The 12,445-nt window shown below is 47.0% G+C and overlaps 1 protein-coding gene across 4 annotated transcripts in view; it reads left to right on the forward strand.

Annotated features, from left to right (window-relative positions):
• The first annotated feature begins 294 nt into the window (after window positions 1-294).
• Window positions 295-12,445, forward strand: part of STIM1 (stromal interaction molecule 1) — a 198,676-nt gene continuing 186,525 nt past the window's right edge. Inside the window, exon 1 of one of the 4 annotated variants that reach the window (XM_038568832.1) lies at window positions 295-806. In XM_038568832.1, coding sequence (XP_038424760.1) covers window positions 668-806 — 139 coding nt within the window. In that variant the 5' untranslated portion in view covers window positions 295-667. The remainder of the gene's footprint in view (window positions 807-12,445) is intronic. The other 3 variants (XM_038568833.1, XM_038568828.1, XM_038568830.1) reach the window with 3 other exon arrangements.

The raw sequence follows: 12,445 nt of genomic DNA on the forward strand, positions 1-12,445 counted from the left end.
GCCGCCCCGCGCCGCCCCCCGCCCCCCGCCGCCCGCCTGCCGCGGAGCCGCTGTCCCGGGCCTGGCCAGTGCGCGTCCGCCTGCTGAACCTGGGCACCGCCGAGCGCCTGGGCACGGGGCCGGGCGGGGGCGCTGACCTCGGCCTAGGAGGCCTGGGATCCCGGAGCCGCCCGCGCCCGCGCCCGCGGGGACCTGCGAGTCGCACGCGCTCCCCGAGCCTGTGCTGCCGGCGGCTCCTCGGCGGGGCGAGGCCAGGTGCCCCCCTCTTCCCCTCTCTGCCCTCCCTCCCCCGCCCCGGTACCCGGGAGATCCCGCCCGCCCGCTCCTCCCGCAGAGGTGTAGCCCGCTGCGGAGCTGACAGCGGCCCGCGGCCGCCGTGTCCAAACTCTCCGGAAGCGGCTGGAGCAGACTCGGCGCTCAGGCCGCCGCAGCTCCCGCGGACCCGCTGTTGGACCCGAGGCTCCCGCCCTCCTCCCGCGCCCAAACTTGGAGCGCTTGACCTTTGGCTGTCGGAGGAGGCAGGCCGGCGGGTGGCTGGACAGCTGCGGCGCCTCGAGGGCATCTTGCCTGGGGTTCCAGGACTGTCGGCTACACTTCTGGGCTCCCGGGTTTGCCCTGGGATCCCGAGGTGTCCACATCAGGCGCATGTTGACTGAGACCTGGAGTCATGGATGTGTGCGCCCGTGTTGCCCTGTGGCTCCTCTGGGGGCTCCTCCTGCATCACGGCCAGAGCTTCAGCCATAGCCACAGCGAGAAGGCGACAGGAGCTGGCTCAGGGGCTACTTCTGAGGAGTCCACTGCAGCGGGTAAGGCCTTGCCACGGGCTGGGCTGGGCTGGGCTGGGCTGGGCTGGGAGAGTTGACCTCGGAACCTAGGTGCCTGGGTGGGCACTACGTGTGCGGTCGATGGAGGACCCGCACATGGCGCTGCCTGCCCTCCGGAGTCCAAGGAGTTCTTTCTGTTCAGGAGTCATGGCTGATGTCTCTGGCCCTCTCCAACAACTTTCCTCCTCTCTCCCCAGGATGTCTTTTGCTAGCAGTGAGAAGGGGTTGGCTTTTGGGGGCACCTTGGCCTTTCAGATCAGCGAGTGGGGACCCCTTCTCAGGACTACCTGTCTGGAAGAATGGCCTAGGCAGATGATAAGTCTATTGCTCTTTGGCGGGTTTCAGCACTTGGCGGCACAGGGGAGGTTGAGGCCACTTGGGTTGGGCAGGGAAAGTCAGGGCTGGGCCAACTCTTGTCCTATGGCTTGGTGTTGAGGTGTGCCTTTCTGTTCCAACAGGCGTGGGAAACTTAGTCCGTCCCTTCCCTTAGGTAATCTGCTGTCTTTTAGCTATCCCCTTTGAAATATCGAGGCAGTTCTTTAGATCGAATACTATCTATCACCAGGGAGTTAAATGGCTTTTTTCGAATCATGGGGATGGTGTAATTTCTGGGACCACTTGTTGATTTATTCCATTTCTTCTGACTGATGAGGGTAGGAATTCTATGATATTTTTTGATCTGTCCTGTTTTTCCTTATGCACTCCTGGAGCCTTGTGAGATATCAGGAGCTCTGGAGTTCTGTTGCAGAATGCAAAAGAAAAAAGTACTTTTAAAGTTCAGTTGTTTTACAGAAGGCTTAGAAGGAATTCAGTTTTCTTTCCCCATTTCTACCACCCTGTCACTGTGATCTATTCAAAGCATTGGGCTGTAGGTTAGGGAGAGTTTATAGCTGAGTTCTTTCTGAGGGGACTGCTCAGTGGATACCCATTGATACAAGGAGGAAAAGGGAACTTATATTCCCCTATATTATAAGTTAAAATATAACTTCCCAAGGCTGGGAAGTTTCATGGATGGATCCAGATGCTGGCTTTGATGGTTGACTGTTCTCGGAAAACCCCCCTCTTTTAACTTGATTGGCCCAGGTGTGATTCCAGGTACCCGAGGGCTGAGTTCTAAGTAGGGCTGCCCTTTGTACAAGTGTAGTACCTAGGCTGTTATTTTGAAGATAGGTTCTTCTTGGATAGTAATCTTGTTTCTCCATATGATATTTCCTTGGCCCTTGAAATGTAGCTCAAAGCTTGGGTTTCATTGGGCTGTGAAGGGAAAGACTAGTAGGCAGATGCAGATCTAACAGTGAAGTAGACTCCAGTAGCATCTCTGCTGCCTTAATGACATTCCTGTTTATAACTAATAAAAGGTCCTTTTTTCACCCCAAGATGTGTGTGTGTGTGTGTGTGTGTGTCCACATCTGCATGCGGGAACCTAAGGTAAGAGATATTCCAACATCCCTTAGAACCACCGCATGACTTGAGCTTGTGGGGACAGCCTTCCCCACAACATATCTCATAGGGCTGGCCATGGTGATTATATCACTTAGTCCTCTTGTTTGGTTTTTTATTCCTCTTGGTTCAGAAATTAATTTCTGTTGTCATAATAATACTGAACACCAGAGAGGGAAGTCTCAGAGAGAGACCATAGGTGATGGGCATGATTATAGTTTGCAGGAACCTGGAGGCCCCAGCACTGTTGTTCTAGGTTGTTTCCTTGGGCCTGTCTGGGACTTTGACTCAGAAAGGAACTCATTTGACAGAACATAAAGACTCCTAACTCTGGGAAATGAACTAGGGGTGGTGGAAGGGGAGGAGGGCAGGGGGTGGGGGTGAGTGGGTGACGGGCACTGAGGGGGGCACTTGACGGGATGAGCACTGGGTGTTATTCTGTATGTTGGTAAATTGAACACCAATAAAAAATTAATTTATTAAAAATAAAAAAATTTAAAAAAAGAGAGGGAGTCATTTTTTTGCAAAGAGGTGGCTCATGGACTGGGCTCTGCTAAAGGATTTGGGGAGAAGCTTTCTATGCAGCTGGGAACTCTGGTAGTCCTTCCAGTCCATGTGTATTCTTAGAACACAGGAGTTTTACTTGCCCTTTCTCTAATCAGATTTGGCATACTTGGTCAACTTATAGGTTTTTTACAGTTTATATCTTACAATTACACAGCTATTTTTCCTGCAAAAGGCTCATAGGATCAGCCCCCCTTTTAAAAAAAGATTTTCTTTATTTATTCATGAGGGACACAGAGAGAGACAGAGACCTAGGCAGACGAAAAGCAGGCTCCCCTCCCCGTGGGGAGCCTGATGTGGGACTCCACCCCAGAATTCTGGGATCATGCCCTGAGCTGCAGGCAGCCACTCAACTGCTGAGCCACCCAAGTGTCCCAGGATTCCCTTTTTTATAGGTGAAGAAACTGGCTCCTGTGTGCTGTCCTATCAGCAGGTCTTACTTAGATTTCTCCCATCTTTTCAGGCCCTGCCCTATTAAAGGAGTGCTAGGCAGGGCCAAGAGAATGTTACTTTCTTCCTGATGAGTTTTTTTAGGCAGGCCCTGATAACTGTAGCTGATGAGATCCAAGGAAAGAGCTGTCTTTTTCTCCCCTGGAGAGTCTTCTGCAGGGGCCAGAGAATTATTATTATTATTTTTTCCTCTCCTTAGATGTATATGTCCATCTTAAAGTCCTGTTCCTGCAGTGAAGGCAGGTGCTTTGCTAAGAGGCCTCCTCAGTGGACAGTGGAGAGGCCATTCCTGTCACCTTCTGGCTCTATGATGCCTGCACACTCAGCTCTGCTAAGTCACTTTCTCAGTAAAGATCAGTGTCTGAGAGTGCTACCCTGGGGACTGCAACCTGGCCTGGAACTGATGCTTTCGAACCTCCCATACGCTCTGGGCTCATTGCTTCCAGAAACTCAAAAGGTTTTCTGCTGAATGTTTGTGGGGGATCCCAGGTGAGTCAGGTTGTGATTGACAGTGTTGGAGATACTGAAGGCTAAGGGCTCTGATCAGGAACCATGGGGGTGACTCACTATACCCAGAACAGGGCCCTGGAGGACAGGCATCTAGGCAGTTTGTGCACTGCAGGCTGGCTTCTCAATCAGCCCCTGATGGGAGTGGGAGGCCAGAGCCCTGCCTGCCCACCCAGCTAGTTGCTGCTGCCTCCAAGGCTATAAATGGCCTGGCCATCTTGGTGGCTATGCTAATTTTAGCTGAGGGTAGCTCCCAGAACTGGACTGGGGCCAAAGGCAGGTGGGTGGGACTTGGCCAAGGCTAATATTGGGGCTGAGAGAGGGTCACACTAGTCCTGGAGTAGTGAGGACATCATCTCCACCCACACCTCAGCTTTGACAATCATCTCTTAGCTAGGTTAATTTATTCAGCAAACCTCAAACAATGCCAGCTCATGTGCTGTTTATTCAACAAATATTTGAGTGTTTGCTCTGTGCCACACACAGTATGTTTGGTTGTGGGAATTTAAGGATGAACCAAACATACATGTTCTCTGCCCTCAAGGAGTTTACAGTCTAGTGGGGAGATCTGAAATAAATACATAAATAAATACATTATTGTGTGATGGTGCTGTGGAAGAAAGCATAAACAGAGTGCTGTTTGGAGAATGGGAGGAAGACAGAGATCCAGCTGAAGGAGCAACTCAGTGCCTCGTAAGACATTAATAACAGCAGCAGTAATAGCAACTAACATTTGTGAGTGCTTAGTGTGTGGCAGGCACTATTCCAAACATTTTATTTCATTTAAGTCTTACAGTCATCCGGTGTGCTAAGTATTAGCCCAGTTTTATATTTGGGGAAATGGAATCATTGAAGAGGTTAAGTAGCTTGCCCAAGGTTATATGGTGAGTAGGGAATAGAGTTAGAATTTGAACCCGGGCAGCCATACTCTTCTCCCTGCCTCCAGCTCAGCCCTTGGTTTATACACTCTCTTACAACTTTGTGATAAATGCTGATAGAGATATTGTATATACACACGAAAGGCTGTGGGAAGCCCAGAGGAGCAAGTGACTAACACTGCCTGGGAGAGCTGGGGGAGGCATTTCGGTTTCCCCCATAATTTTTTCTCAGATCTTGGGAGATAAAAAGTGGTTGCCTAATTCAGAAGTTAAGAGGTGGAAACATCAGTTTGTTCAACCCACTTATTTTTGTAAATGAGGAAACTGACATCCAGAGAAGCATCAAATAGAAGTTCCACAGTGGGTTATTGGTGGAACTAGATGAAGACAATCAAGTCAAGGACCCTGACTTATTTGGTTATTCCATCCACAAGTCCATAAAGAGTGCTTAGTACTTGCTTTGCACCATGGAAGAGACTCAGGGCTACTGAAAAAGTCTTAAGTCTGGGGGTAGGGGTGGGGATATATATTTAGAGAATATTAAATATAGCATAATGCACAGGCTTAATGAAGCATAGAACCAGGCAGTGTAGACAGTGTAGGCTAAGGATGGAGAGAGCTGTGTGTAGGTTGGGCTGAGCTGAGGTGGCTGAAGAGGGCTTCCTGGAAGGAGGAGCTGGGTAGCAGCAGAAGAGAACCAGGAAGGAGTGATGGTCTGACTTGGGGAGGGCTGGCAGAAACGGGGTGTTGTAGATGCCTCTGTCACCAACTCCAGTACGTGGAGTCTCACTGTTTGGTGGCTTAACAGTAACTGGGCAGAGTTGCTTCACACTTGGCTGGCTATCTCGCATGAGAGCCTGTAGACAGGAAGATTGCAGTCATGTGATCTAGGGGGGCAGGTTGAAGAACTACCATGATTTTGAAATAATGGTGAATGTAAATAATATTTTGAGATATCTGCAACAGTATAATGTGATGTGAAATTGTCATTTCTTTTGGTGACAAAGTCATAGATACTGCTACTAATACTGTGGTTGGTTGCCCATGAGTATAATTGAAGGAAATGTGAACTTTCAGTAAAAGAGTTTTGGAAATAAAGATGTAATTTCTTTCCCATCCAAATTCACAGGCCCCTCTGAATTCTCTCCGTGGGCCCCATAGGAATGTGGGGCCTTCATGTTAAGAATACCTGTTCTCTGGCGAGGAAGAGATGAGGTCTTGTTGAGGGAAATGGTTTCCTAGGGCTCCATAAGACTTGTGTTTGAGCACTAAGGGGCCCCTCGTTTCCTGCTGAGTAACTTTGAGATACGTTGCTTAATGACTTCATGGGCATGCTGTGGTACATTTCTCTTTGTGGGAAATGATTCTCCAGGAAACAGCAGCTCTGGCTGTCAGACTTCTAGGGAGAGAAGTCTGGGCTTCCAACAGAGCTTGCTTGCTCGCTTCTCTCTCTCTCTCTCTCTCTTTCTTTCTCTCTTTTTTACATCTGATAAAAAAATACAATATTTAAGATATCAAACAGAATTTAAAGAATAATATATTGAATTCCATGTGTCCAGGGCACAGTTTAAGACATAAAATAATAAATACAGGGGATCCCTGGATGGCTCAGCGGTTTAGTGCCTGCCTTCGGCCCAGGGCGTGATCCTGGAGACCCAGGATCGAGTCCCACATCGGGCTCCCTGCATGGAGCCTGCTTTTCCCTCTGCCTGTGACTCTGCTTTTCTAGCTCTCTGTCTTTCATGAAAAATAGGTAAAGTCTTTAAAAATAAATAAATAAATAAAAATAAAATAAAATAAAAATACAGAGCTTTCTTTATTACCCGTGGACACTTTGTATAAATTTCTAGTGTAACACACATAACAATACATTGTATATATGTTTGCTCTCTCCCAAGTGTAAGCTCTTTAGAAGAAGGGAAGAGGGGTTGTACTTTATCTCTGTTTTTATTGTGCCCAGCCTAAAACTTCTGTTAAAGTTGTTAGAAAAGGTGGAATCAGGGCCTATTTGAATGGATCATATTTTCTCTCTTCCTTTCAAACCATCTCATGTGTCTTGGTATGTGTTCTGGGCTTTTCCTCAACCTTTGGAGGTGTTGCTCACCTAGGGCACTTGATATCTTCATCTATGCTCAGAACTGTTTATTCTTTTCAATCTATTTTATTTTTTTATTAATTTTTTTATTTTTAAAAAGTCTTATATATTTATTCATGAGAGACAGAGAGAGAGAGGCAGAGACATAGGCAAAGGGAGAAGCAGGCTCCCTCCAGGGAGCCTGATGCAGGACTGAACCCTGGGGTCATGACCTGAGCAGGTGCTCAACCACTGAGCCACCAAGGTGCCCCAATCTATTTTATTTTATTCTCAACTTTGAAATTAGGTGAGACTGTTTTGACTATTATGGCCTTCTTAAAAAAGTGACAGATTTGTAGCTGAGAAATGTGTGTTCTTGGTCCCATAGCTAAAAAGTAACAGGATCAGAACTATCCCTCTGGGATTTATGTTCCAAGCCTTTGCTGTTTTTATTTTTATTTTTATTTTTAAAGATTTTATTTATTTATTCTTGAGAGAGAGAGAGAGAGGCAGAGACACAAGCAGGCCCCATGCATGGAGCCCGATGTGGGACTCAATCCCGGGTCTCCAGGATTACGCCCTGGGCTGAAAGCAGCGCCAAACCGCTGAGCCACCCGGGCTGCCCTGTTTTTTTTTTTTTTTTTTTTTTTAATAAAGATTTTGTTTATTTATTCATGAGAGAGAGAGAGAGAGAGAGAGAGAGAGAGGCAGAGACACAGGCAGAGGGAGAAGCAGGCTCCATGCAGGGAAGCCTGACATGGGACTCGGGTCTCCAGGATCATGGCCTGGGCTGAAGGCGGCGCTAAACTGCTGAGCCACCTGGGCTGTCTGCCTTTGCTGTTTTTATCAGAACATATTACTTGTTGATGTTTTCCTCATAGATCTGGCACTCAGAGCCTTTAGCCTCAATTGTCTGGCAATAGCTGTGTTAACAGGGTGTTTGAATAGTCATATATCACAAAGTGGGGCTCCAGAGTATGATAGAGTCTGTTATCTTAGGAACCATGCTGTGTTTTTGGAATTTTCTGTGTGTGTACTTGTCTAGGACAGCAAGCTCCTAGCACAAAGCTTGGCATGTAGTATACTTTGTATATAATAAAGTTTGTAGAACTAAACTGAAAGGGATTTATTTTCTGGTTCTGATTCTCCTGTAGTTCACTAAGCACTTGGTTAGAAGCTGAAGAATTTTCCTTGGAAAGTTAGGTAATGTTGAAGAAATAAGCTTCACTTATTTAGAAAGTTCACTGTTTTACAGTTTCTCATTCTTTGTCTCTGTTAAAAAAAAAAAAAAATCATCTAGATCTGTTTGGGTCCAGGAGCTTCACTTCACTTGGAAGAACTTCGTGTAGGATTTTAAAGAAATCCTTACCATTGCATTGCAGTCCTTACCAAGAGAATGCAGTTAAGAGTAGCTGGGAAATTGTGCAGTTCCACCAAGGACCCATGTGAAGCACGGAGGAGAGGGTTGGGAAATGAGTGGATGGGGCTGGATAGAAGTGTCCAAGTAGAGTGAGATGATTGGCTTGCCTTTGCAGAAGGGTCTGAGTTGGCCACAGCCATTAGAAGTAAATATCTGGATTTAGGGGGACTTCAGAATTCCAGCTCCTTCCTTGCTAGTTGTGAATCTAGTGGAGGGTAAGTCACCACATCTCTTTCAGCCTTAGTTTTTTTATTTGTAGAAAGGGAATCAATAACCTTAATGGATAGATTTGTAGTGAGGATCAAATGAGATGACATATAGTGAGAGGGCTTTATAAACTCTCAAGTACTGCACAATTAGGGATGGTTGGGTCCTCTCTCAATCTTACCTTTTGTAGGCCTGAAAAACCTGTCAGAATCCGAGTGTCTACTATGGTGACACCTCTCTGAAAGTACTTGCTTCTCTGAACCTGCTACAGTTCTGTTGTTCAACTTGAGATATATCTGTCAAACGTGTGTAGACTCTGGATATGGCTGAACTAGACTTTTATTCAGGGCTTATTGTAGGCTGTGGGGAAGCAATTGATAAAATCTTGGTGCTAGTATTTGACCTTATTTCCAGCCCATAGCCCCTTCCTTTTCTTTATAACCTTTATAACCACTTCCGTAGACCCACCTGCAGGCTTGAAATGGCTGACCAGATGGGCTTCTTCCCCACCTGTATGGTGCATAACAAATTATCCCCACACTTAGAGGCTTAAAATAGTAAAAATTTATTATCTCACAATTTCTGTGGGTTAGAAATCTGGGTGTTGCTTAGCTGGGTGCCTCTGGCTCAAGGTCTCTCATGAAGTTGCATCAAGCTATTGGGCTGGGGCTGAAGGCTTGTTTGGGGGGAAGAGTTAATTTATGTGGTTGTTAGCAGGCTTTGGTCCCTTGCCACATGGGCCTCTCCATTGGGCTGCCTCATGACATGGCAGTTGGCTTCCTCTAGGACAAGTGATCCAAGCTGGAGTATTCAAACTACAGTCTTTATTGTCTAATATCACAATTAATATGCCACAACTTTGGACATTTCTGTTAGAAACAAGTCATTAAGTCTAGCCTATACTCAAGATGAAGGGCTTACACCAGGGCATGAATACCAGCAAGGCAAGGATCACTGGGACCCATCTTAGAGGATGCCTGTGGTATCACTCTCTAGCCATGGCTTCTAGATACTGTGCCCTCTTGGGAACAATGGGGAACAATAGCTTCTAAGTACTGTGCCCTCTTAGCTTTTCTTTAACTTCCTTACTTGCCTCCTAGGGTTTTGTGGAGTCTTCTTTGTATTCCTTTGGGTCTTGTGTCCTCTTGGTTCATGCATGACTTCATTGCTTTGACACATACAATTGGCATGGCCCCTCCCTCTGTATTCCTCCTGTACCTTAAGGCCCAATCCTAAAGTAGTTTTTTATCCTAGGTTCTAGCCTTGTCTCACAACTCATCAGTTTGGTACAGTTCTGAAGCCCATCATACATCTACTGACCTTGGAGCCTTTACTGCCCCAACTTGGCCTCGGAGAGCTAGACTTATAACTGGCATCGAATTGAGACTTACACATTGACAGATGAAAAACTTACTCTGACCTTTTAGATCATTGGTGTTAGGTGCTAGGGCTTAACATCCTAGTATGTCAAAGCTGAAGGGCTTTTAAGGACCATCTCTCTCAAACTCCCCATTTTATATATGAGAGTAATGAAACTTGCCCAGCCTCTTAGCCAGGGCTAGAATCGAATTTTGTCTGATTCTCATTCACATTCTATTTCCACTCTGTGGTGGAGTCTCTCTACCCTAATGCAGCCAGTTTGGATTGTTAGGGAGTCTGAGACCTATACAGAGGAGAACTAGAAAGCAGTTCACAGTAGTGTAATATGTTCACAGAAATTGGGCTGGGCAGAATTGGGAGTATATAAAGTCAGTGTCAGGCACCACCTCTGAGGAGTTACCCACATAGCTGGAGAGCTTTCGTATAAGGCACAGGAAAGGGAACCCATTAGTATCTGTGGCATATGGTGACTAATACCTATCTGCATTCTGGACCACTTCCTTGGCATTTCGGTTCAGAGCAAGGAGAAACCTGTCTCTCAGGATGTACAGAGCAAGACTCCCTGAAGGAGGAGCGTCAAAGCACTGTACTGCATATCTCCTTGTTGTTTGGCTCAGCCTCTTGTATTATGTATGGACCCGGGGTCTCCACAGGCCAGGTAAATGTATTTAAAGCTTTGTGGGGTTACTCGTGGCCACTCGGAAAGTGCCAAGGGGAAGCTCTTCGGGCACTGAGAATTTGACAAAGCCTTGTATATGTTGGTATAACTTGCTGGTGCAAGGGGACTTGTACAGGGATGGCTGTGACCCTGTCGTGTTTGTTGGAGAACAGATTTATTTCACAAGCAGCCATCTAGTGAGAAACCTGAAATGAGCCAGCAGCACTGTACTTTTGTTTTCTGCTGGGGAGCTTGGGATCAAGATGGTGCAGGCTCAAATCCCTCGATGGGGAGTACTTTCCTTCCCCGCCCAGGCTTCTGGTTCCAGACTGCTTTGCCTACTTCATCTTCTGCTGTTCCCCTCTCTGTATCTTGGCCCAGCTGCACTTTTTTTTTCTTTATCCTGGTCTGCAGAACACACCTCACACTGCTTCTCTTTTGCCTTTACTTATGTCATTGTACTCTCCTCCCAGAATGCCCTCCCTTCACCTCCTTTCTCCCTACCTAACCTCAGTCCTCTCTGGAGTGTTCCCTGACATTATCACTAGCCAATGAGTTCCCTCTCATCTCTGATCAGACTCTGGTAATGCTTGCTATCTGTGGTACTCTGCACTTCACACCCTGCTCGTGCCTCTTAGAACAAGAGCTAGCCTGGTGGAGGATGCAGAGCACTGGGCACTAGCTTAAGTCCTTACTGACTCTAGGATCCAAAGTACAGTTTTCTTGCTCAAAAGATGGGGTTAAAAGAGAGAGTTGATTTATTTGAAAGTGTTGTATAGACTTTAAGTTCATTAAAAAATTTTTTTTTCTTTTGTTTCGTTTTGCCTATTTTCCTCTCTTTTGAAGACAAGGGCTACGTTTGTCTTGTCAACTGTAGTACCTATCCTTAGTACTGATCACAGTGCTGGCCAGAGAGTATGTGCTCAATAGATATTTATTGAATAAATGAATGAATAGCAATGCGTTGACCCTTGGATTGAGGATGCTTGAAGGCAGAGTGCCGAGTAAATTGACATCAGAGCCTAGGGAAAGCTTAGACAAGAGTGCTCTGAGATTAGGGGTAGCATTCATGTGGTAGGTTTTCTGAGGAGTTCTGTGAGCATTGCTTTTCTGCTGACTGGTACTTTATCCCTATTTGTTGAGGACCTACTGAAGCTGTGCCCCACGGCAGTTATTTACACTAGGGGATGTTTTGGCCCTGGACTGTGGCTAGCAGGTTTCATTTGCCACAGTGATGGCTGGCTACCTGAGCAGGTGGCTGCAGTAGGTGGCTGCAGTAGGAGGGCAGCAGTGCTGAGAGGGCCAATGTGAGACCTGTGGACAGGGCTTCCTTGGGTCTTCCTGTCCCCGTCTTTGGTTCCACGGTCCACATGGGTTTACCTCAGGTCAAACTTGAGGCAGCCAAATGAACAGAATAAACTTTTAACTGCTTTTCTTAGCCTGGCTTGTGGGATGGAGGAGGGAGTCTTCTTTCCTGCTGGGCTTGTTGTGCAGCAGGGAGGTAGGATAGGCTTGTGAAGATCCCTGGCTTTTAAAATGTTATCTCTGATTCTGGAACTTCCTGGGCCTCAGGGAACTCCAGCCTGAGCAGACATCAGGGAACTCCAGCCTGAGCAGACATCACAGTGGCTTTCCTCCAGGGTGGTGGGGAAAGGGCCTCTAGGGAGACTTGGTGGAGGAGGCAAAGGTTTAAGGGAGTCAGCTGTGCTGTCAGCATGGCCCAGTGAGGACAGATCTGTCCCTTTCTTCTGTTGGTCACATCTATGGAGCTCCTGGGTGCCTTGTGTGGAGTTCTGGCCTAGGGAATGACCAGAAATCTCACTGGCAGGCAGGCAGGCTTCCAGATCTCATATGCTTCTAATTCTCTCCAGGGTGATTCAGTAGCTCTGCTCCTGTTCGGCCTCTCTGGGTTATCTCAGGCCTCTCAGGAAGCTCTCAGAACTCTCATCACTACAGTGTATGTTAAAACAAATGTGTCCATGTTTGCCAAGTTCCCAGAGCCAACATCTAAAATGTAGTGGCCAGGGGAGATGGGTGCCCATC

The sequence above is a fragment of the Canis lupus genome, chromosome 21 (assembly GCF_011100685.1).
Source record: "Canis lupus familiaris isolate Mischka breed German Shepherd chromosome 21, alternate assembly UU_Cfam_GSD_1.0, whole genome shotgun sequence".
Taxonomy (NCBI): Eukaryota; Metazoa; Chordata; class Mammalia; order Carnivora; family Canidae; genus Canis; species Canis lupus.